General features: G+C 43.1%; 2 protein-coding genes across 2 annotated transcripts; both read left to right on the forward strand.

Annotated features, from left to right (window-relative positions):
- Window positions 1-1,773: 1,773 nt before the first annotated feature.
- Window positions 1,774-12,455, forward strand: pdia8 (protein disulfide isomerase family A, member 8). Its single transcript, XM_047383817.1, has 13 exons — window positions 1,774-2,214; window positions 5,183-5,261; window positions 5,360-5,477; window positions 5,563-5,670; window positions 5,755-5,881; window positions 5,958-6,071; window positions 6,154-6,279; window positions 7,325-7,507; window positions 7,638-7,746; window positions 7,868-7,996; window positions 10,889-10,968; window positions 11,635-11,692; window positions 11,778-12,455. Exons 1-13 carry the CDS (start codon window positions 1,985-1,987, stop codon window positions 11,865-11,867), a joined length of 1,551 nt encoding a protein of 516 aa, XP_047239773.1. The 5' UTR covers window positions 1,774-1,984; the 3' UTR covers window positions 11,868-12,455.
- A 559-nt stretch (window positions 12,456-13,014) lies between these two features.
- Window positions 13,015-23,292, forward strand: cct3 (chaperonin containing TCP1, subunit 3 (gamma)). The gene is made up of 14 exons (XM_047383816.1): window positions 13,015-13,122; window positions 15,361-15,422; window positions 15,736-15,786; window positions 15,871-15,933; window positions 16,039-16,135; window positions 16,225-16,342; window positions 17,768-17,954; window positions 19,763-19,912; window positions 20,260-20,392; window positions 20,477-20,558; window positions 20,640-20,820; window positions 20,902-21,147; window positions 22,851-22,982; window positions 23,065-23,292. Exons 1-14 carry the CDS (start codon window positions 13,095-13,097, stop codon window positions 23,155-23,157), a joined length of 1,623 nt encoding a protein of 540 aa, XP_047239772.1. The 5' UTR covers window positions 13,015-13,094; the 3' UTR covers window positions 23,158-23,292.
- The last annotated feature ends 1,659 nt before the right edge of the window (window positions 23,293-24,951 follow it).

Consider the following 24,951-nt stretch of genomic DNA (forward strand, 5'->3'; position numbering starts at 1 on the left):
GCCGCACCGATCCGTCTGTTGATCTCCCGCTCCATTCTTCCCTCACTCGTGAACAAGACCCCGAGATACTTAAACTCCTCCACTTGAGGCAGGAACTCCCCTCCAACCTGAAGAGGACCAGCCACCCTTTTCCGGTCGAGTACCATGGCCTCGGACTTGGAGGAGCTGATCCTCATCCCAGCCGCTTCACACTCGGCTGCGAACCGCCACAGCGCATGCTGTAGGTCTTGGCTAGAGGGGGCCAGCAGGACCACGTCATCTGCAAAATGAAGAGACGAAATCCACTGGTCCCCAAACCCGACCCCCTCCGGCCCTTGGCTGCGTCTAGAAATCCTGTCCATAAAAGTTATGAACAGGACCGGTGACAAAGGGCAGCCCTGCCGGAGTCCAACATGCACCGGGAACAGGTCCGACTTAGTGCCGGCAATGCGGACCAAACTCCTGCTCCGCTCGTACAGGGACCGGATGACGTTCCCAGCAGACCCTCACTATGCGCTTGGGCCTGCCAAGTCTGACTGGCTTTCTCCTCCTCCAGCGGATCCAACTCACCACCAGGTGATGATCAATGGACAGCCCCCTCTTCACCCGAGTGTCCAAAACATGCGGCCGAAGATCTGATGATACGACAACAAAGTCGATCATCGACCTCCTGCCTAGGGTGTCCTGGTGCCAAGTCCACTGATGGACACCCTTATGTTTGAACATGGTGTTCCTTATGGACAATCCGTGACTAGCACAGAAGTCCAATAACAAAACACCACTCGGATTCAGATCGGGGAGGCCATTCCTCCCGATCACGCCTCTCCAGGTGTCACTGTCGTTCCCCACGTGGGCGTTGAAGTCCCCCAGCAGAATAATGGAGTTCCCGGGAGGGGCACTATCCAGCACCCCCGACAGGGACGCCAAGAAGGCCGGGTACTCTGTACTGCCACTCGGCCCGTAGGCCGAAATGATAGTCGGAGACCTCTCCCCAACCCGAAGGCGCAGGGATACGACCCTCTCATCCACTGGGGTAAACCCCAACATGAGACGGCTGAGCTCGGGGGCAAAAAGCAAACCCACACCAGCCCGCCGCCTCTCCCCGTGGGCCACTCCAGAGTAGAACAGAGTCCAACCCCTCTCAAGGAGATGGGTTCCAGAGCCCACGCTGTGCGTGGAGGCAAGCCAGACTATTTCTAGTCGATATCTCTCGACCTCCCGCACAAGCTCAGGCTCCTTCCCCCCCAGCGAGGTGACATTCCACGTCCCTAGAGCCAGCCTAAGCATCCGGGGATCGGGCCGCTGAGGTCTCCACCTTCGTCCGCCACCCAATCCTCTTTGCACCGGTCCCAGTAGAAAAGGTGTGTTTGAGAAAGTCCGCCTAAAAACCTGATTCAGTTAAACCAATTCTGTCAGGAGGAATGGGCCTACATTCCAGCAAATTGTGAAACGCTTGAGGATGGATACCCCAAGAAACTGACCCGAGTCATCCAGTTTAAAAGGAATTCTACCTCATGATAAAGAAATGTATGTAAAATGACTCATTATTTCTAGATTATTGTTCATAAAATCGATAGTATGTGTGTTTAGAACTGGTGGACCGTTTGACCAATAGTGCAGTTACATCCCATCACTTCGCATATCACGGGACCAATCAGAGAAGAGTTTTCTGCATGTGTGTCGTTATGTCCCGCCCTTCATTTAACGGTTCAACACTAAAAGGCAAGTCACTGAGGAAACTATCAAAAGCTATGTAAACTTCAAATTAAAAGCTGATAGTTTAGTTTGCGAGTGAAGGAGTATGATTTGAAATCAGTTTATTTAAAAACTGTGTAAACATTGTCAGTAACAGATCCGTCTTTTTAAAGAGATAATGTCAACAGATAAAATTAAGAAATTATTGCTAAAACGCCGACTATTATTTTGAAAGCTGTAAGCGGAAATGTCTTTCTGGGAAGCTTGACGATAAATGTAGTTAGATTCCTCTTCGTTCTGTGACAGCCTAATGTCGTTCGTGTTTGTTTCATTTTTTGATTTTCCCGTCACATTTTGGTCCTGCTCTCTGTTCCCCATGATGCCCGTCGTCCCCGTCCTGTCCGCCGTCTCTCTGGCGCTGCTGTCTCTTTGTCCAACAGCCCTGTCTGCGCGTAGAGACGTGCTCGAGCTCGGGGACGCGGACTTCGACTACCTGGCAACGGAGCACGAGACCATGCTGGTGAAGTTCTACGCTCCATGGTAACCGTTTCTGCTAGCTTTGGGCTTGTATTCAGTGATGTTAATTTGTATCGATGGTTGCTGTAGGTTCGTCAACCTCTACCTGTTCCTGGGATTTTCTCATTAATTCATTCCTCTTCAGAATAAAGTGTCTGGTTTGGAAAGTTAGATATATTCAAATATTCTTTTTTACCATCTAGCAACTAGAAGATTACGTTTAATTATTGAAACTATACATCCACACCCCGATTGCAGTGATTGCTGTTTGGGGCCGTTTTCAGTCGGGTACCAGTTCCATCCATCCACCCATCAGGTTGTCTATCTACCCATCCATCAATCTCTATCTGTCCATATACTATTCAGTATACCTCAGTGAGGTCCTGGGTCTCCACTCATGGTCTTCTCCCAGTGGGATAAGTCTGGAAAACCTCCAAAGAAAGATGCTCGATCACCTAGGCTGACTTCTTTCGATGCAGCCTAGCAGTTGCACTTCAGGGTTCCTCAGATTAATCAAATCCTCATGTCTCAGGGCTTTGCAGAGCCACCTTTTGGAGGAAGTTCATCTCTGCTGGGATCTCGTTTTTTCCTCCATGATTCATATCTCTGGGTCAAAATGCAGACCAATCAGTAAGGCTAGATCTTACATTTTCTGTCTCAGGTCTTTTTTAACCACAGCAGACCTACAGGTCCTTCTCAAAATATTAGCATATTGAGATAAAGTTCATTATTTTCCATAATGTCATGATGAAAATTTAACATTCATATATTTTAGATTCATTGCACAATAACTGAAATATTTTAGGTCTTTTATTGTCTTAATATGGATGATTGTGGCATACAGCTCATGAAAACCCAAAATTCCTATCTCACAAAATTAGCATATCATTAAAAGGGTCTCTAAACGAGCTATGAACCTCATCATCTGAATCAACGAGTTAACTCTAAACACCTGCAAAAGATTCCTGAGGCCTTTAAAACTCCCAGCCTGGTTCATCACTCAAAACCCCAATCATGGGTAAGACTGCCGACCTGACTGCTGTCCAGAAGGCCACTATTGACACCCTCAAGCAAGAGGGTAAGACACAGAAAGAAATTTCTGAACAAATAGGCTGTTCCCAGAGTGCTGTATCAAGGCACCTCAGTGGGAAGTCTGTGGGAAGGAAAAAGTGTGGCAGAAAACGCTGCACAACGAGAAGAGGTGACCGGACCCTGAGGAAGATTGTGGAGAAGGGCCGATTCCAGACCTTGGGGGACCTGCGGAAGCAGTGGACTGAGTCTGGAGTAGAAACATCCAGAGCCACCGTGCACAGGCGTGTGCAGGAAATGGGCTACAGGTGCCGCATTCCCCAGGTCAAGCCACTTTTGAACCAGAAACAGCGGCAGAAGTGCCTGACCTGGGCTACAGAGAAGCAGCACTGGACTGTTGCTCAGTGGTCCAAAGTACTTTTTTCGGATGAAAGCAAATTCTGCATGTCATTCGGAAATCAAGGTGCCAGAGTCTGGAGGAAGACTGGGGAGAAGGAAATGCCAAAATGCCAGAAGTCCAGTGTCAAGTACCCACAGTCAGTGATGGTCTGGGGTGCCGTGTCAGCTGCTGGTGTTGGTCCACTGTGTTTTATCAAGGGCAGGGTCAATGCAGCTAGCAATCAGGAGATTTTGGAGCACTTCATGCTTCAATCTGCTGAAAAGCTTTATGGAGATGAAGATTTCATTTTTCAGCACGACCTGGCACCTGCTCACAGTGCCAAAACCACTGGTAAATGGTTTACTGACCATGGTATCACTGTGCTCAATTGGCCTGCCAACTCTCCTGACCTGAACCCCATAGAGAATCTGTGGGATATTGTGAAGAGAACGTTGAGAGACTCAAGACCCAACACTCTGGATGAGCTAAAGGCCGCTATCGAAGCATCCTGGGCCTCCATAAGACCTCAGCAGTGCCACAGGCTGATTGCCTCCATGCCACGCCGCATTGAAGCAGTCATTTCTGCCAAAGGATTCCCGACCAAGCATTGAGTGCATAACTGTACATGATTATTTGAAGATTGACGTTTTTTGTATTAAAAACACTTTTCTTTTATTGGTCAGATGAAATATGCTAATTTTGTGAGATAGGAATTTTGGGTTTTCATGAGCTGTATGCCAAAATCATCCGTATTAAGACAATAAAAGACCTGAAATATTTCAGTTAGTGTGCAATGAATCTAAAATATATGAATGTTAAATTTTCATCATGACATTATGGAAAATAATGAACTTTATCACAATATGCTAATATTTTGAGAAGGACCTGTAAGTAGTGGCCGCATTACTGGAGTCGAGGACTTAATCTTCATCCTACATCAATCCAAAATAAGACAATGAGATACCCCAACTCCTTGAATGCAGTTAAAGATCTACTTAGACCTGGAGAGATCAGCCCAGCTTTCCAGTACAGAACCGTGGCGTCAGACTTACAGGAGCTGTATCTCATTCCTGCCGCTTCTCCCTTTGCTGTAAATCACTCCAGTTCGCGTTGAAGATGATGGTTTCAAGAACCCTAACAAACCAGTTTAAAATCCTTCTAATGAGATGGCAGAGAATGTTCCCCAGACTGGTATTTAGTTTTTGCACACATACACCTCTAACACCTGCTGCTGTGCTCTGCCAGCCAGCTGGCTGACTAGTCTCTTATGAGGTGCAAGAGTCATGCTGTGGAAACAAAATGGAAGCTACACAACTGTTATTAAGGTAATTGGGTTTTAAAAGTACATCTTCGAGCTCCAGCTGGTTGGCACGAAGTTTTAAATAAAAGCAAGATATTGTACTTTTGTATTATCTTTTTCTTAATACCCAAGTTGCTAGCTTAGTGTACAAGGTCTTTATTGTTTGCTTTTACTTCATCTGCTCTTTATCTTCATTCTTTCTGTGTTAATCCGACCATACTCATTTGACCTTTCTGTTCATGCTCTTGTCCTTCACCATCGTTTCTTTCCTTCCTGTCTATCAGGTGCGGCCACTGTAAGAAACTGGCTCCAGAGTTTGAAAAAGCAGCAAGTCGGCTGAAAGGACTCGTTCAGTTGGCCAAGGTATTGCTGCTGCTGTTAATATTGTCGTCAATGTTGTTGTTGTTGTTGTTACTAATGGAGAAGAATAAATATCAGACCTATTTCTCTATGTCTGCCAGGTGGACTGCACTGCTAACTCGGACACCTGTGGTCGTTTTGGTGTTACTGGGTATCCTACTCTGAAGATCTTCAGGTCTGGCAAGGACTCTGCTCCCTATGATGGGCCTCGCACTGCAAGTAAAAACATACAACAATGACAAAACATATATTTAAAAGTTAACAACAGTGATTTATGTTTAAATATGCGTGTGTGTGTGTTCAGATGGGATCTACAACTACATGAAGAAGCAGACTGGTCCAGACTCGGTCCACCTGAAGAGTAAAGAAGACCTCCAGAACTTCGTCAACAACTATGATGCCAGCATTGTTGGTATGACTGCTGTTACAGTTTGTCTTCTTGGATTTGCTGCAGGCGCCATCGCTGTGTTATATGGTCGCTGTTTTTGTGCCTCAGGTGTTTTCTCAGGTACTGAAGCCTTGCGTCTGGCTGAGTTTCTGAAGGCAGCCAGTCTGTTGAGAGAACAGTTCAGATTTGCTCACATCACTGATCTGCAGATCTCTGAGGAGCACACTCAAACCGAGTGAGTTTTCAGACACAAAATTACACATCTGGCAAACAGTTTGCAGACTTAAAGAAGACCACTTTGTCCTTTCCAGGAGCGTGTTACTCTTCAGACCTCCAAGACTGTCCAACGCGTTTGAGGACAGTGTCGTGGTCTTCAAAGATTATTTGACCATCAGCTCTCTGAGACGCTTCATCAGAGATCACATGTGAGCCTTTTTCCACTTCACAGATAGAAGAAGAAATTAGGGTTTTTACTTTATCTGATTCTCTGTGTTTCTCTGTTCATAGCTATGGTCTGTGTCCTCACATGACTGTGGAGAACAGAGATCGTCTCAGGGTTCGTGACTTGCTGACGGCATACTACGACCTAGACTATCATCACAATGTCAGAGGGTCCAACTACTGGAGGAACAGGTGACACGCCATTATACCAGCAGCACACACATACAGTTGTTGTTTTTCTGGAGAAAAAGAGATAAATGTGCCAGCTCCAAAGTAACTTTTTCCTCTTCAGGTCAGTGAAGGACAGTGACACGCAGAGGATTTTCTGGGCCTTCTGTCTTTCTACGCAGGCTCCTGATTGTGTTGTTTTTGCAAAGTTTTCTAAAGATAAATCTGGTACAAGCATTGGTTTTTAGTTCGCTCATCTAAAGCATTTCAGTTTCAGGTTTTTAAATGGGGATGCTCCTGTTGCTCAGCAGAATCAGTCAGAATTGACGTATTTTGAGCTCCATTAGTTTGATTAGTGAAAACCAGATCAGATGTTAAGGAATCTGATCTCTGAAGGCATATAAACTAAGCTCCAATACCGGTTCACGCTAAACGAATGAATGGATGCATGGACAAATGGATGGTTCTTTGATAAATGCTTGGAATGATTAATGGATGGGCCGGCGGCGGCACGGATACTTATATGCTAGGATGGATGGATCTTCGGATGGATGGATGGAATGGAGCTTAAATAGATGGTAGATGGATGCACTCTTGGACAGATGAGGAAAGATGTGAATGGTGAATGGATGCTTGAACAGATGGATAGACGATTTGACTCTTAGATGGTTGTGTGGATACTTTAATGGATGGATCCTCTGATGGATCAGCGGACAGATGCTTGGATGGATCTTTGATGGATACTTAAACGCTAGTTTGATGAATTGCTTTGTAAGAATATTGCTGTTTTATCTACAGTTGGATGATTGAGCTTCCAGGGGCAACAAGAATACAAATTCCAGTTCAGGAATCACTCAAAGCTCCTCTGTTCTTCTCTTTTGAATAAACAGGTGTATTATTACCTCCCATTAGACTGTAGCAGAAACACTGAAAACACTGTGATGCAGTTTTACCAAAAAGGAAAAATATAAGTAACTAACTTTTGTGACATGTAACTTGTAAGACCGACTGTTTGTTGGATAGTGTAGACAAGTGTCATCAGCTCTCTCCTCTTCATGCCTGTTGTCAGGGTGATGAAGGTAGCATCCAAATACGCTGGGCGTGGCCTAATGTTCTCAGTAGCCAATAAGGGGGACTTCCAAGCTGAGCTGGAGGACGACTACGGTCTAGGAACGTCAGATGGAGTCGAGTTACCGTTTGTCACGATCCGGACCAAGCTGGGCCACAAGTACACCATGAGGGAGGAGTTCACGTAGGTAACATGCTCGAACATGGCTACATGCCGGATCAGGTTAAAACGGATCATATTGGGCTCCTCTTCCTGTGACTGAATTGAGTTTTTTTCAGCTGCTGGTTACTGAACCAGACCCTGTGCGTTTCAGGAGGGATGGTCAGTCACTAGAGAGGTTTCTGGAGGATTATTTTGCAGGTCGTCTCAAACGTTACATCAGATCAGAACCAGTACCTGAGAAGAACACTGCTCCTGTCAAGGTGAGAAGGACACGGCTGTGCAGTAATGGTTTGATATGATTGGTGGAATGGAGAGAAGGATGAACAGCTCTGCTATGTTTCTGCAGTAACCTCTGACCTCTGTTTATCTTCTTCGCTGCAGGCTGTTGTTGCTGAGTCGTTTGATGAAATTGTTAATGATCCAGATAAGGATGTTCTGATCCAGTTTTACTCTCCATCGTGTCCACACTGCAAAAGGCTGGAACCAGTTTACAGAGAGCTGGCAGAAACGGTACAGAATTTTTGTTTATTGTGGCATTTAATGGCGTAACAAAATGGATAGAGCTGCTACAATCCTATCACTTCATTAGGGAAGAACTCCAATATTACATTTTTGATGTTTGTTGGATCTATAATTAAACCTAAAATTATTCATACTTGTGGCAGATTTAAACTTAAAAGGAGGAGGAGAAAGCCAGTCAGACTTGGCAGGCCCAAGCACATAGTGAGGGTCTGCTGGGAACGCCTGGCAGAGCCCTCGTCCAGGGATGTATTCAACTCCCACCTCCGGGAGAGCTTCGACCGGATCCCGGGGGATGTTGGAGACATAGAGTCCGAGTGGACCATGTTCTCTGCATCTATTGTCGATGCTGCTGCCCATAGCTGCGGCCGTAAGGTCTGCGGTGCCTGTCGTGGCGGCAATCCCAGAACCCGGTGGTGGACACCGGCAGTAAGGGATGCTGTTAAGCTGAAAAAGGAGTCCTATTGGCTGTGGTTGGCTTGTGGGACTCCTGAGGCGGCTGACGGGTACCGTGAGGCCAAGCGTGCTGCGGCCCGGGCTGTGGCAGAGGCAAAAACTCGGGCCTGGGAAGAGTTTGGTGAGGCCATGGAGAAGGACTACCGGTTGGCCTCGAAGCGATTCTGGCAAACCGTCCGGCGCCTCAGGAGGGGAAAGCAGTGCCTCGCCAACATTGTTTACAGTGGGGGTGGAGAGCTGCAGACCTCGACTGGGGACATTATTGGGCGGTGGAAGGAGTACTTCGAGGATCTCCTCAATCCTGCCATCACGCATTCCGTGGTGGAAACAGAGGCTGGGGACTCGGGGTTGGACTCTTTCATCACCCAGGCTGAAGTCACCGAGGTGGTTAAAAAGCTCCGCGGTGGCAAGGCTTCGGGGTTGGATGAGATTCGCCCTGAGTACCTCAAGTCTCTGTATGTTGTAGGGCTGTCATGGTTGACACGCCTCTTCAACATTGCGTGGCGGTCGGGGACAGTGCCTCTGGACTGGCAGACTGGGGTGGTGGTCCCCCTTTATAAGAAGGGGGACCGGAGGGTGTGTTCCAACTACAGGGGGATCACACTCCTCAGCCTCCCTGGTAAGGCCTACGCCAGGGTATTGGAGAGGAGAGTCCGACCGATAGTCGAACCTCGGCTTCAGGAGGAGCAGTGTGGTTTTCGTCCCGGCCGTGGAACACTGGACCAGCTCTATATCCTCTACAGGGTGCTCGAGGGTTCATGGGAGTTTGCCCAACCGGTTCACATGTGTTTTGTGGACCTGGAGAAAGCATTCGACTGTGTCCCTCGTGATGCCCTGTGGGGGGTGCTCCAGGAGTATGGAATCGGGGGCCCTTTATTAGGGGCCATCCGGTCCCTGTACGAGCGGAGCAGGAGTTTGGTCCGCATCGCCGGCACTAAGTCGGACCTGTTCCCGGTGCATGTTGGACTCCAGCAGGGTTGCCCTTTGTCACCGGTCCTGTTCATAACTTTTATGGACAGGATTTCTAGACGCAGCCAAGGGCCGGAGGGGGTCTGGTTTGGGGACCAGTGGATTTCGTCTCTTCTTTTTGCAGATGACGTGGTCCTGCTGGCCCCATCTAGCCAAGACCTACAGCATGCGCTGTGGCGGTTCGCAGCCGAGTGTGAAGCGGCTGGGATGAGGATCAGCTCCTCCAAGTCCGAGGCCATGGTACTCGACCGGAAAAGGGTGGCTTGTCCTCTTCAGGTTGGAGGGGAGTTCCTGCCTCAAGTGGAGGAGTTTAAGTATCTCGGGGTCTTGTTCACGAGTGAGGGAAGAATGGAGCGGGAGATCGACAGACGGATCGGTGCGGCTGCCACAGTAATGGGGGCGCTGTGCCGGTCCGTTGTGGTGAAGAGAGAGCTGAGCCGAAAAGCAAAGCTCTCAATTTACCGGTCGGTCTACGTTCCTACCCTCACCTATGGCCATGAACTTTGGGTCATGACCGAAAGAACGAGATCACGGATACAAGCGGCTGAAATGAGCTTCCTCCGTAGGGTGGCCGGACACTCCCTTAGAGATAGGGTGAGGAGCTCGGCCATCCGGGAGGGGCTCGGAGTAGAGCCGCTGCTCCTCCACATCGAGAGGAGCCAGTTGAGGTGGCTCGGGCATCTATACCGGATGCCTCCTGGACGCCTTCCTCGGGAGGTGTTCCAGGCACGTCCCACCGGGAGGAGGCCCAGGGGACGGCCCAGGACACGCTGGAGGGACTATGTCTCTCGGCTGGCCTGGGAACGCCTTGGGCTCCCCCTGGAGGAACTGGAGGAGGTGTCTGGAGAGAGGGACGTCTGGGCGTCTCTGTTGAGTCTGCTGCCCCAGCGACCCGGCCCCGGATTAGCGGAAGACGACAAACGAACGAACGATCATTTTCATTTAACCAATAATTTTTTTTCTGACAAGAAATGAGACAGGGATTTCTCCTAAAGTAGTTCAACCATGAAAAGGAGTAATAAGTTAAAACAATCTGTTTTTATATACATTTTGTTAAAAACTACTTTCTCAATCATCAATTAAAAAATCTTGATTGGCGTTGCAGCAGTCAGACCCTTCCTATTGTTCCTGAGCAGCTATGAATGTTTCCTCTGGTGTTTTGATGATTTATCTTGAAGAGCTCCAGGCCTTTAACGTTGGAAGGCCTCTGTACCACCACTCTAATCTTTTGCGCCTTCCACAGATTCTCCATCAGATTCAACTCAGCTCTCGAAACATTAAGAAGAAACATGTCGAACAAATTAAAAGATGACTTTAAACTTAATTCTGCCAGGGGTCTGAATAATTTTTGCCTTAACTATAGGAACAGTTTATCAGCTCATTAAAACAAATGAAGTTTTGTAGCCTCTGTTTATTCTGTTGCACCGTCACTGAAATCATCTTTTTTTGTTTTCTCAGTTGTATTCTGACACAAACATCGTCATCGCCAAGATGAATGCCGTCGAAAACGACGTCCCACTGGGATATGATGTCCAAGGGTGAGGAAAGAGCTTTATTTATTTTTTATCTTTGAATCTCCAGTTGCTCAGTTTAACTTAACATCACCGTTTTTCAGCATGTTTTCAGGGCGATGCACATGGATAGTTTTTCCCCACGCAGCATTTTGTGGTGGGGGAAAAAAGTTTTACTTTGGTCTCATCAGACCAACGTTCGTCTGCCACAGATAGACCTTTAATGGGTCTGTTTTAACATGTAGTTTTACTGCTTGGTATGGCAATTTGTCTTTGAAAAATAAGAAGCGTCTGCCAGGAAAAGTACTGGCATTCAACAGCGCCCCTTGTCTAGTATTTGGAACAGACAGAGGGTGAAAAAGGCCCAAACCGCCACAGCCATAGAGACCCCACTCGCTTTCACAAGAACTTGTCCTCCTTCCTTCAGGTCGAAGGTACAGGCTGCCAACTATAAGATGCAATCAGTACAAATATTCTTTTGAACCAAGTTCATTTAAGTTATCCTGTCATCAGATTATGCACAAATGTACTGATCTGTTACATAAAATCCCGATAAAATTCATTAAAATTTGTGTTTGTAAACTGAAAAAGATTTAAAAAATTTACTGGGGTAGGAAAACTTTTGCCAGGCGCTGTCTTTAAAGCAGATCATATTTATGGTCTGTGTTTTATGTTGTTTCTCTTTCATTCCAGCTTTCCAACTATTTATTTTGCTCCAGTGGGTAAAAAAGACGATCCTGTTCGATACCAGGTAACTCGCAGCCGGTCCAGGTTCCGTTATTTCCGACCAGCCTCTTGTCACATGAGGTCTGATGATGTCTCCTGGTTCTTTTCAGGGCACTCGAGAGCTGAAAGACTTCTTGAAGTTCCTGAAACGCGAGGCAAGTCACAATCTTGTGCTCCCTGGGTTTAAGGACGAACTGTGACACTTGTTCACCCACCGATTTTAAGCGAAAGAGAATAAAACACTCTGTCAGTGACAGACACATCAAGGGACAAGACCAGTTCTGCTCTTTTTGATGGACCTGATGCAGAATCAGTCTGAACTTCCACAGGTCCACTGAGATCTCTTTATGCCCCGAATCCCCACCTTACTTGTTATATTGCCTCACTAGATGAATTAATTGATTGATTATTCATTTATTTATAGAACCATCTCTTATGCAATGAGTTAATTTGTATTTTAAGCAACGTTGTAATGCATATGTTACAATATTTATCATATGTGATTTGTATATGGTGCTTTGCTGTATTTATGTATTTATTTCTAATTTATTAGAGACTAAGCCTTGTGATGAACTAAGAGAAGTGTTGATACTGTTGAAGAAATCTGCTCTGAGCCTTTTTCCTCTCAGTGAAGCTCTGCTGGGACTGTTTAATAAATTCTTAATTCACATCTGACTGTTGATTAAGAGTTTGTGTTGTTCTAAATAGATTATGGTATGGAGCTGTCTAGGTTTGCTTTAAAATCTGATTTACTATTATTTTTTTATTATTAAATGCAAAGATATGTTGATGGTTGTATGTTGTTGTTCTTCCCTATAATTTATATACTTCCACATATTCTAATATCCCTCAGCACTCAAAACCTAATATATTGATCCTTCAAACCCATAAAAAAAATATATACCCGTAAAATATTCAGATATTAATTCACTGGGGATACATTTTTATGCACTGGTGTTAAAGAATAAAAGCAAAGCATTTATTGTGTCTGGAGTGTCTGGATAGATGCAGGGGTGTTAAAGTATGTTCCGTATTCTGCATAGGTCATAATAGTCTTGTATAATTCTTAATGACTGATTATTTGAAAAAATATTGCAAGGTATCAACAGTTAGAAAGTTGCACATCTTAATTCTCAAAATATTTTCTCAAAAATTAAGTTTTTTTTTGTTTTTTTAAAGTCTATATATCATAAGAAAAAAATGGATAACGTGAGCGGCAGATTTTCTCCTTAAAAGGTGGATTGCGTGCGAAATTCATTCATTCACTCTATTGGTGAATGAAAATGTCAATCAAAATTTAGCTCTGGTAATTCTCTACGCTGATTGGCCAGATTTTAGGTAGTGTTCCATCCCCCGCTTGAGCCCTCCCTCTCGCCGTACCACCCAGAACCTTCCAGACTGCTGTTGTCCGGTGCACGTTGTCAAAAATGATCGGCCAGCAGGTTTTAGTGCTCAGTAAGTACTGAAATTTACCTAAAGCTAAACTTTAATTGTTTCAGTTTGGTTTAGTGGGCGCCGGCTTTTGTAGCTCTGCTTATTTCTTTGCCATCAACATTTAGAGCAGACCGGCTGGGACACAAAGCGGCTAAGCAGCATGTGCTAACCATACTGTGGCTGTTGGCATCAGTGCACTACTTCCTCAGACCGGACTAGAGTTAGCATCGTTAGCTCATACCACACGACCATCCCCAGGCTGTCAGCGAACATCTCCGCTCAGCCGGTGTTAGCATCTTTAGCTCAAACGCGAAGAAAAGCGTGTGGGAGATGCTAGGCTAAGCTAACATTAGCTAACTGTCACCGTTACTCAGCATGAACATGGTGGCTGCAAGCTAACACACATATTTTTTTTTTTTTGTTGCGTAAATGTGTGTTTAATATTGAACGTTAAACACTGTTCTGATTTTGTTTTTGGCCTGTTAGTATACGTTAGAAACTCGGCTGGTGGAGGATATGTGTCGTAGTGTATTATTCTGTTGGATTATTTTATTTAATGCGATCAAGCTTATTTAAATCTTTCGGGAAAGTATTATTTTGACGTACTTCCATCACTGGTTTATATTTAAATCATTTTATTTTTAAAATATGTGATTGGTACAGGAAGTAGATGTGGCTTTTAGATTTTCCTTCTTGTTGAACTTTTATTTGAATTGTTTAAGCCCTGTTATTAAAAAAAAAAACATATGATTGTATTTAATGTAGGATAACTTGAATGTGTTGGTTCCTTCCTAGGGATTGGTCAGAATGAGATTCTCATCTTGAGTGAACATACCAGTTTCCATGGACACAAAAATTTAAAACCAAAATATATTGCATGATCTTATTGCCTTTTTCAAAACAGAAAAGCAACATCTGTCATTCCTATTGCTGTTGATATAAGCCTGATTATTACAATTATTATAATAGCCTGTAGTGGGGTACTTAACACTCACTTGTAGCTGTTTAGCTGTGGTGTTAAAACAGCGTTAGTTGATAGTGATGGGTGGTGCTTCTTTAGTTTTCTGTTTATGCTAATGTTTCCAAACCTCTACATTTGTCTTGTAAGGTAATAGTTGTGGAGCCTTCTTTCAGCCAGCTGAGCGAAAGCAGTGTGCAGCAGCAAACTGGAGATGGTGTGTTAGTCTGAGACATAAAATCAGAGAAAATTGCTCCATCACTCTAGTATTTTCTCTGGCATCTCATTGAAACGAAAAGTGTAGGAACAATATCATTGTTTTCTCTTTTTCTAGATACTGGTAAGAAGCAGACACAAGTGTAATTCAGAATATTGCTTAGTTGGGTTTAATTAGAACCACACAATGTGTTCAATCACAGTTGTCACAACAGGATTAAAGTCTACAATATCACACAGAAGATGCAAAATTTGCATTCATACTCATATAAATTATTTGGTCAAATCAGTAAACTTTCACTGGCACTGCCCTGCTGCCTACATTGATGTAGATTTTACTGATCAACATGTTAAAGGAGAGTGTAGCAATGATGATGAAAAAGAGAGGAAGATATTGGTCTACTGCAACTAGAGCTCCACGGTGTATCAAATCTAAATAATCATTGGAATACGTCTGATGGCCTGAATGCAATATTTGGTAAAGTATTGTATTTCACATCTCCTGCGTGTCAGTAATATATCTGGCCTGTTGGATAGACTTTCACCGCCCTTGATGCATAGTTTTAGCAGCCAAGATGATGAAGCTTACAGAGGGGTGGAGACACTATGATGAAGGAAAATAAAGACAAGAGTCAGGAAAAATGTGCAATATTATTTATAATGTTCTTTTCATATAGGTATCTCAAAGTGCTACAAAAACAATAAAAACTTTGCAAAAATGTAAATAATAAAAGCTAAAGTCGAAAGGTGAGATTTTGACCATAAAATCTGGAAAACAAATGTTTTTAATCCTTAAAAGATTTTATAGTCTGTGGCAACTTCAGATAATCCAGAACCTGATTCCACAAACGAGGGGCAACTGAAGGGAACGTTCTGTCTCCCATCGAGGCCAGTTTAGTTCAAGAGTGTGGAGACGAAAAGTCTCCTGTTTTATTTTTCTGCTGCGTGATCAGAATTGGTTTGCTTTGAGAAACCCTTAAAGGCTTAATTCAGGGTTACCTCACATCTTGCAATAGCTTTTATTTCCCAGACACCACATCATCCAGTATTATTAACGTCTTCTCTGTTTGCTTTGTCCCCTTCAGACCAGAATGTGAAGAGAGAGTCGGGACGTAAAGTCCAGACGGGAAACATCAATGCTGCAAAGGTCCGTTTTAACAGAAATGTTGTGCAATTCTGCTTCTTCTTCCTTGTAAAAGATCTAATTGGTTCTTAAAGCTCAGACAGTGTGAAGCAACTGTGAAATCCTAAAGTGAACCATACAAAATTATTTAGATCAAGGTTTATTATAGCAGGGGCTGGAAAAAGCAGAGAAGTCATCGTAGCAACAACTGTAACTGTGTATTTTCACATCTCATTGGTCAGTACCTACCCTGAACACTAGAGATCAGACTTGGTTGAATTGACAACATGAGGATCCTGGTTTGTGGTTCTGTCTCTAACATCCCAGTTTGTTTCAGACCATTGCAGATGTGATCAGAACCTGCCTCGGCCCTCGGGCCATGATGAAGGTGAGTTTGCTCCAACATTGATTCTCTACCGTGAATTTATCTTTTCCAAGTCAATAATGCACCATGTTCTTGTGTTCTTCACAGATGTTACTCGACCCCACCGGAGGAATTGTCATGACGAATGATGGGAATGCCATCCTCAGAGAGGTCAGAGTCACAAACAGGTTCCTCTTCTTGGACAGTTTGGAAATGTCCAACATTGATATTAGTTGAGCTTTGTTTTCTTCCTAATGTACATCTCCATGGCAACAGATTCAGGTGCAGCATCCTGCAGCCAAGTCCATGATTGAGATCAGCCGCACACAGGATGAAGAGGTGGGTGATGGGACCACATCAGTCATCATACTGGGTAAGGATTTTTCTTATTTTTAAATGTACAGAATAGCTCTTAAAAAAAACCCAACAGACCCCACATGATCCAGAATGTTTGTGCTTCAGCTGGAGAGATGTTGGCCGTAGCTGAACAGTTTCTGGAGCAGCAGATGCATCCGACTGTGATCATCAGTGCCTACAGGCAAGCTCTGGAGGACATGCTGGAAACTCTGAAGGAAATCAGGTAAATTCTGACTGGATGATATGAGGAAAATCTAACAACCTGAGACTTTTAGGTGTGGGATCAGTGGTCTATCAAATGCGGAGTTAGAGTAAGGTACGACTCACATCTCCGACTGGTCCTCAGATCGTAGCTCTTGAGAAGAAGGTCATGTTAGCTGCTGGGCTGTATTTTCTCCTACTTAAATGTATAACTCGTAACGCTTTTTCTGCATAAAAATGGCAACCAGGCAAGCCATATTTTGCATCAGGTGTCTCTATGTAAGGTTTTTGACCCGGACGTTTCCACAACACTTTTGTTCCACAGTAACGATATCTTTTGTTACTGCGTCTGTGATTACGGGATGGCTTTGGTAAATGAAGACGCCGTTGTCTTCTGCTTCCCAGCTGGTTTATGTAACGTTTTATTTGGTGTGGGAGGAGACGTCGACATCGGGAGTTTACAGCATTCTTCATTTTGCAGTGGATGACTTATCAGGTGGTTGAATGAATTTGTGGTACAGCTACCTTTTGCTGCAATGATTTTACGGCATGTTTTGCAAATTATTGCATTTTGTTTGACGTCCTTATGAAATCCAGACTACGGCCGGATTATCAATCCGGTGCAGTTTGTCTTCAGGACTGATTCATCGGACTCCTCTTCTGTTACTGTTTCGTTCACCTGCTCTTCTGAAACTGCCGCTGTCGCCTTATTTTTCCCTGTCTCATAGTATGTAAACACGGATTATCGGGGCAGTATGCCAGCCAGAAAATTTTCCGTATGGGAGGGGGAAATTAGTGATGCATTCGCAGCCTGTGGGAGAAACAAAACTGTCAGTGAATAAGATGCAGACAGCTTGAAATTGCTATGACAATTTATACTCGACGGTTGCGATGAAGCCATTTTAACCATCATTCATGGAAAAACTTGTTAAACATCAAGTATATTCACTATATCGCCTACCAAATCTTCTGATCGTTTTTAGAGTTTTGCATCAGTTGTGCCTAACTTTGTACTTTTCCATTGTGGCTGCAACTGTTTTTCGTTTTTATCTGGCTGCTAAACATGGGATACTTCTCTGTATAAATCCTTCAAAATGAATCTTTTAACAACTGTTCAAGTTTTTTTTGTTTTTTTTAATCAAAATATACATTTAAATAAACAAAAGGAGCAGAGCTGCTTCTATATGAAAAGCTTCTTTTGAAGATTTTAATTTTATGATTAACTATTGCTCAGCAGCACCATTTTTCCTACAGTTTTCTTCACTGAACAGAAATATTTCTGTTTTCTGATACCTAAGGAAAATCTGAACCCCAGGAGAAAAGCGGCTAAAAATACGATGAAAACTGTCTGCAGAAGGTTTTATTTTAAGCCGATCATCTCACTGGTTGACTTGGTGGAACATTTTCATGGTGCAGTGAGTTTAACCCTCTGCCTCTCCTCCTCCAGTAACCCCGTGGACACTTCAGATCGCTCCATGATGCTGAAGATCATCCACTCTGCCATCAACACCAAAGCTCTGAGCCGCTGGTCAGAACTGGCCTGCAGCATCGCGCTGGACGCCGTTCGTACCGTCGAGCTGGAGGAGAATGGACGCAAAGAGATTGACATCAAGAAGTACGCCAAGGTGGAGAAGGTACGACTGCTGGACAACTTCCAGGGGCTCACTGTACCTGAATGCTCACCTCAAGTGGTTTAAAGTTGAAGAAAGAGGGGTAAACAGATCTCATGGTATTATTTAGAGGTTTGGTTGGATGAGATTCCCCTGGTAATTTATCCTTGAGTAAAAATATCCTGATTTGACATTATGTACACAAAAATCTAAGATTTTGATCAATATAACCTGGTCCTATTTATTATTAGTTGTGACAGTTAAGTTTCTGTTGATTTAGTGTGTTTTGATATTATAAAATACACTATATTGCCAAAAGACTGGCCTGTCTACTCAGGAAGTCATTGATTTGCTGGTGTGACCCAATACTTTTGACAATATGTCTTTTTATTTATTTAGGAGTTACTTTATTAATCCCAAAGGGAAATTAAATGTCCAGTTTAAAAACTGATTTATATATTTAATATCCTGATTTATGATCATAAACATTGATTTCAGGCGAGCAAGTAGGTTGTATATGACTAATGGAAATAACCCAGACCTGAAAGGACAACCCTGCTAGATTTTCAAAATAAGACAAAAATGCTCTACAAAATAAAAGCCTTTACATTTTAAAATATAGAAAATTGCAGCATTGGGCTTCACACTAATGTTGGAGCTCATCCAGTGTAGGAAATAGGACCAGGTCAGCCCTTTAAAATAAGGATTACTGACATTTTCAAAATAAAAGCCTCAATCTTTAATAGTTACTAGTGATTATTTAAGCTGATAATTACATACATAATGATTTTAGAATAGCAAGCAGGTTCTATATAACTCATGAAAGTAACCCAGACCTGAAAGGACAACCATGCTGGATTTTCAAAATAAGACAAAACATGCTCTACAAAATAAAAGCCTTTACATTTTAAAATATAGAAAATTGCAGCATTGGGCTTCACACTAATGTTGGAGCTCATCCAGTGTAGGAAATAGGACCAGGTCAGCCCTTTAAAATAAGGATTACTGAAACTTTCAAAATAAAAGCCTCACCATTCCATAGTTTGTATTGATTTTTTAAGCTGATAATAGCATACACAATGATTTTGGAATAGCAAGCAGGTTCTTTATATCTAGTGGAAGTACGCCAGACCTAAAAGGACAACTATGCTGTACTTTCAAAAAAAAAACCTAGATATACCCTACAAAATAAAATGTCTTCATATTTCACACAGCGATAATTGCAGCATTGGTCTTAACACTATTGCTGGAACTCTGTGATGGACATAGATCTACTTTGTCCTTTCAAAATAAACTCACTGATATTTACAGAATCAAAGTTTCAACATTCCTTAGTTGGGGCCTGCCATAGCAATGAAGGGAGAACAGTGAGTGGCCTGACTCCCATGCCATTGCCTGGTGGCACCTATTACTACACATCTCTAAACTGGATTTATTTAGTCCTTTATTGAGTCACCCAAACACTATTTAATTTATCTTATTTAAAAATGAAAGGAAATGCTTATTTAACATTAATGGGGCCTTTTTCCTGTTAAACTAAAGTAGTTTCTTTCCACTATTGCCACATGCTTGCACAGGATGAGGATTACTGCCACTTCTGTGAATTGGTGCTGTCAGCTGGGCTTCCGTAGATGATGTTTTACAACCAACTGACTTTATTTTAACTGGGTTTGAGAACCTCAATAATTAGAGAAGTCAGATAGGCTAAATTATTCTACACCGATTACAGGCTTCATAGAGTTAAACTCTCGTCTCGTGGCCTGAATGGATCGTCTCATCCCCAGAAGACATTTTAAATCTGATTCCTGTCATAAATCCTGTGCTGTGTTCAGGTTCCAGGTGGGTTCATCGAGGACTCCTGTGTGCTGAAGGGAGTGATGATCAACAAAGACGTGACTCACCCGAGGATGAGACGCATGATCAAAAACCCTCGCATCCTCCTGCTGGACTGTTCCCTGGAGTACAAGAAGGGGGAGAGCCAGGTACAACCCGCTCAGCAACAACATAAAACACAAAGGCCCAAATACCGATTAAAGGTTGAGATGTTGTGTGGTAATTTTGACATTGTATCAGTGCTAAAATAAATAGATTTGTGTGATTTATAGATGAATTTTATGTTCCCTGCTTTGTTATGGTTGCTGTAACCTTATAAAACATTGATTATAGCTTGTCATCGATAACTGACCCATGCCCAGTGGGAATTGGGCATAAAACTGTTGCACCATCCCCAAAAGAAAGGCCTCTTAAAAGATTTCACAAGTGGAAAAGGTAGTTTCTGTGTTGATTTTACTACATGTTTAAGAAAATGATTGCATATTTTTTCCTGCAGACTGACATAGAGATCACCAAGGAGGATGACTTTGCTAGGATCCTAAAGATGGAGGAAGAGTACATTCAGCAGATCTGTGAAGACATCATCCGCCTCAAACCCGACCTGATCTTCACTGAGAAAGGCATTTCAGGTGCTGAAACCTGTTACAACTGAAGAAGGATGTGGCTTTGTTACAGTTCCTCCAGTGTTAGACCAATTTTTCTTATTGTCTCAGATCTGGCCCAGCACTACCTGGTGAAAGCAAACATCACCGCTATTCGCCGTGTGAGGAAGACTGACAACAACCGCATTGCCAGGTGTGATACTCAATAAACTCTGATCAGACGCTGGAAACATCTGCAGCATGTTTTTTTAACCCAGCACTTTGTCTTCATCAGGGCCTGCGGGGCTCACATCGTCAGCCGGACAGATGAGATGCGTGAGCAAGATGTCGGTGTCAAGGCAGGACTGTTTGAGGTGAAGAAGATCGGAGATGAGTATTTCACCTTCATCACAGAGTGCAAAGATCCCAAAGCTTGCACCATCCTGCTGAGAGGAGCCAGCAAGGAGATCCTGGCGGTGAGAACGCTTCCTAGCTGATAAATCGGTGCATCAGCCAGGTAAAGCTGTTCGGTCTCTAACATTGTCTGTGGTCTGCAGGAGGTGGAGAGAAACCTGCAGGACGCCATGCAGGTGTGTCGCAACGTACTGCTTGACCCTTTCCTGCTGCCAGGCGGTGGCGCTGTGGAGATGGCGGTGTCAAAGCGTCTGACTGAGCGTTCCCGCGCTCTGACCGGCATCGAGCAGTGGCCTTACCGTGCTGTGGCCCAGGCTCTGGAAGTCATCCCCCGAACCCTGATCCAAAACTGTGGAGCTTCCACCATACGAGTGCTGACATCACTGAGGGTAACAGAGAAAGTCTTATAGAGGGCTTTAAACTTATAGCTGATACCAGATATTTAGTTACGCTGTTTAAAATACACATCAATTTCCTCCTCCCTGTCCTTTAATTCAACTAAACCTTTCCTGTTTTAGGTCAGTTTGTATAAACCAAGTTATTTCTATTTGCTAAATGACAAAGTAATGAGTGAGACTTATTTTTATTACTTTCTTCCGTTTTAGAAGCTTTGGCCTTTAAAGGGCTTTAGAAAGAATAGATTATGCCGTGACTTTGTGAGCTTACTAACAACTGCGGCTACACAGTGTATCACAAGTACATTATCATTTCAACATCAGTGTGCAAAATTAGGATCGCAAAGGAACGTATGCAGCGCAATAATTGTTGACTAATATTCCAGGTGCATTTTACATGCTACGGACACTAATAACATTGTCCAAAATACTAAAGGTCAGAGTGATGGAAGCACAGGAGAGGAAAGAGGGAAATAGGTAAAAATTGCAACTGATATCGTCATCACAATATTTACCATCATTGTTGATGTACTTTAAGGCAACACTTTAAACGCACTGCTTCCTTGAGTGACATCATGAAACAATAAAATCAGACAAGATTTAAGGAATTGAATTGGGTACCTCCACAGATCTGGTTTGTTTTCCTAATGCCTGAAGATGGCATTAATTAAACAACTAGATATATACAGCATATAAATGTTCAGACATCACACAATTCAGGAAGGAGACGGGTTCTGTGTCCTAGATATTAACGTGTTTTGGTGCTAAATGTGCAAATCAGTCCCAGAACAAAGCAGAAGACCTTGTGAAAATGGTGGCTGATGCTGGTAAGGGTCTTTTATTTACAGTGAAAATGGTCCTAAAATGCCACTCTGAGAGGAAAAAGCAATTACTTTAAAAACAGTAAAAAGCCAAATGCACTCTGGGACAAAGACCTTAGTTTTTGGAGACATGTCCTGTGATTTGATTAAACAAATTGCATTTGTAACAAATTTGGGGAAACTGAAGGGGGGCAGGCAGGACTGATGTACTTCACAAAACAGATGACGGCACAGCAGAAGACATTATATTGAAATATTGAAGCAATATCTCAAAATATTGAGGTATTGTAAAATAAAACTGAGAATGGGTCTTGATCTTAATTATACTGCCAAATTGAGTGGTTTAGGGTCAACAAAATCAGTGTTAGGAGTTTCCATCACAATGCCCTGATCTCAATAGATCCCATAGAAAATGTGTGAGCAGAGCTGGAAAGGTGTGTGAGAGCAAAGATTACAAGCCTCGCTCAGTTACACCAATTCGGCCTGGAGGAATGGGCCAAAATTCCCTGCAAACTACTGTAAGAAGGTTAGGAGGGATAGGAAAAACATTTGTCCCAAGACATACACTTTAAAAGGCAATTATATGAAACACCAGATTTAGCGTCTAAATCTGAAAAGAACAAAATTATTTTGACCTCAGGCAAGTAGAAACGATTTTAGTAAGAGAACGTTTAGTCTGGTTTACAGTCGGACAGTGAAAAATGTTCTGTCTTTTTATGCAGTGTACGTAAACATTGGTTTCAACTGTAAATCCAGCTAAAAGTAGATCTCGAGCAGTTTTAAACCTCTGGTTTTGTTAGAACTGTGATTCGTTTTACTGCTTTTTAAATCTGTGGACCTCAGTGAACAGAGTTAAAGGTTCCCCTGTTTGTTCAGGCCAAACACACTCAGGAGGACAGTGTGTGCTGGGGCGTCGACGGAGAAACCGGCTGCCTGTCCGACATGTCCGTCCTTGGCATCTGCGAGCCGCTGGCCGTGAAAGCTCAGACCTACAAGACCGCTGTGGAGGTCAGAACCGCAGTCCAGTCAGTACCATCATTAGTATTTACCGCTGATAATGAACACAGTATTTCTCTCCTGTGTTAAACAGACTGCCATCCTGTTGCTACGTATCGACGACATTGTCTCTGGTCAAAAGAAGAAGGAAAAAGACGAGCAAATGGGAGGACAGGGGGCCGAGTAGGTCCGGTTAGATCCATGTTGACCCAGAACATCGGAGTCACTCCAGCTGTGTGTGTGTGTGTAAAACTCTGTATGTGTGTGTGTGGGGACCAGATGACTCGCTGAAACTTAATAAAAACAAAGCTTGGAAACCTGACACCCATTTTTGGTTTTGTTCATGTAAAAGTTTATTTTCACCTGAGTTTGGCTTAGATAGTGAGTGAGCCACAACCTTATAACTTTCCCAGGTACTTATTTATGTTAATGATTATAAATAAAGTCCCATCTTTACCAGATGGGGAAAACCAGTTCAGAGAAAGGAACAAAGTACATATAGATGAATAAAATGGTGACCTGCTGATCATAATAGGCAAGTGGTGCCACCATGTGGTGACGCTGCATTAAAATAGCAGGAACTTGCACAGTCCACCTTGGCGAGAAAAGGGCTGTCCTCAGCTATACGCAGCTGACAAAAGCAACCGACTACACTTAACATTATCACATAAATAGACATTACAGTTAAAAATGGTGTGCACAGGGCAAAAGACTAAAAATTTATTTCGTTAAAAACAAAATAACATACAGTGGAAATAATTTTTCTCTTTATTTGTAACACCCTTTATGTAATGCTTAGAAAGTTGAATCTTTACTAAAGGACTATAGAACAGGGTTACATAGAGTGAACAGAAACATCTGCATCCTCATAACACCAAACTAGTTCACTTCAGATTACGTCTGATAGTGTGAAAATCATCATTTTTCTTATTTCAACCAGATCTGACTCTGGGGCAACGCCTGGGCCTGAGGTTGTAATATCCAGCAGGAACCAATTGCTCCAATTGTTTTGGATCAATTGGAGCAAAACTGTGAATGTAAGAGGTTTTTGATGTGTGACTCAGAATACAATTTGTGTACTTGTATTTAAGAATCTGAAGATCTGTAACTGTTGTTTTGCAATTGGGAAAAGAGAAACTAATCTATAATTAAAAAGTTTCTCTGTAGCTTCAAATTCAGTTACAATGTGCACATCATTTTGCTCCAGATTGACCTCTATACTCCAACTCAAGTATCTGTTTATTTAGGGCCAACCAGAAGAATCGGGGAATAGTGTTTAAGGCAATTCAGTTTATTTATAAAGCACCAGACAACATGTCGTCTCAAGGCAGATTACCAAAAAATGTGAATTCAATCGAATCATACAGATTCCAAGTCAAGTACAAGTCAAAATACATTCCAGCTTGATCCTAGTTATCAAACAATGCTGTCAAGTTCAGTTTATTTTTCAAATTGGTTAAAGGTTTTCTATAAGGAAACCCAGCAGATCGCATGGAGTCACTGACTTGCAGCATTCACTCCTGGGTGAGCATGTAGTGACAGTGGATAGTCAGTTTAATTATGCTGTTGAATTTACAGCAATTCTTTATTCTGAGCATGCATGTAGCAACAGCGGAAAGGAAAACTCCCCTTTAGCTGGAAGAAACCTCCAGCAGAACCTAGCTCAGTGTGAACGACCATCAGCCATGACTGACCCTTTTGGATATTTCTTGCTGTTTTTGTCGTTTCTGCAGCGCTAGATAATTATATCCCCATTATCAAACTACAAAAATGGCTAAAGGAGTTAAAGTGGAATGCTCTTTGACCTGGAGGTGGGCATGGTGTCAAGCGCCTCAGCAGCATTTAAAGAGATCGTATCAAAACAAAATGCTTTCGGACTCACCTCACAACAGGGGTAAAAGATGGGCCTGTGGAGTTACAATAACAAGGAGTTCAGACCAAAGCAATGCAGTTCCACTTTATATAGACCACAACTGAATGA

This window comes from Girardinichthys multiradiatus, chromosome 13 (assembly GCF_021462225.1).
Source record: "Girardinichthys multiradiatus isolate DD_20200921_A chromosome 13, DD_fGirMul_XY1, whole genome shotgun sequence".
NCBI lineage: Eukaryota > Metazoa > Chordata > Actinopteri > Cyprinodontiformes > Goodeidae > Girardinichthys > Girardinichthys multiradiatus.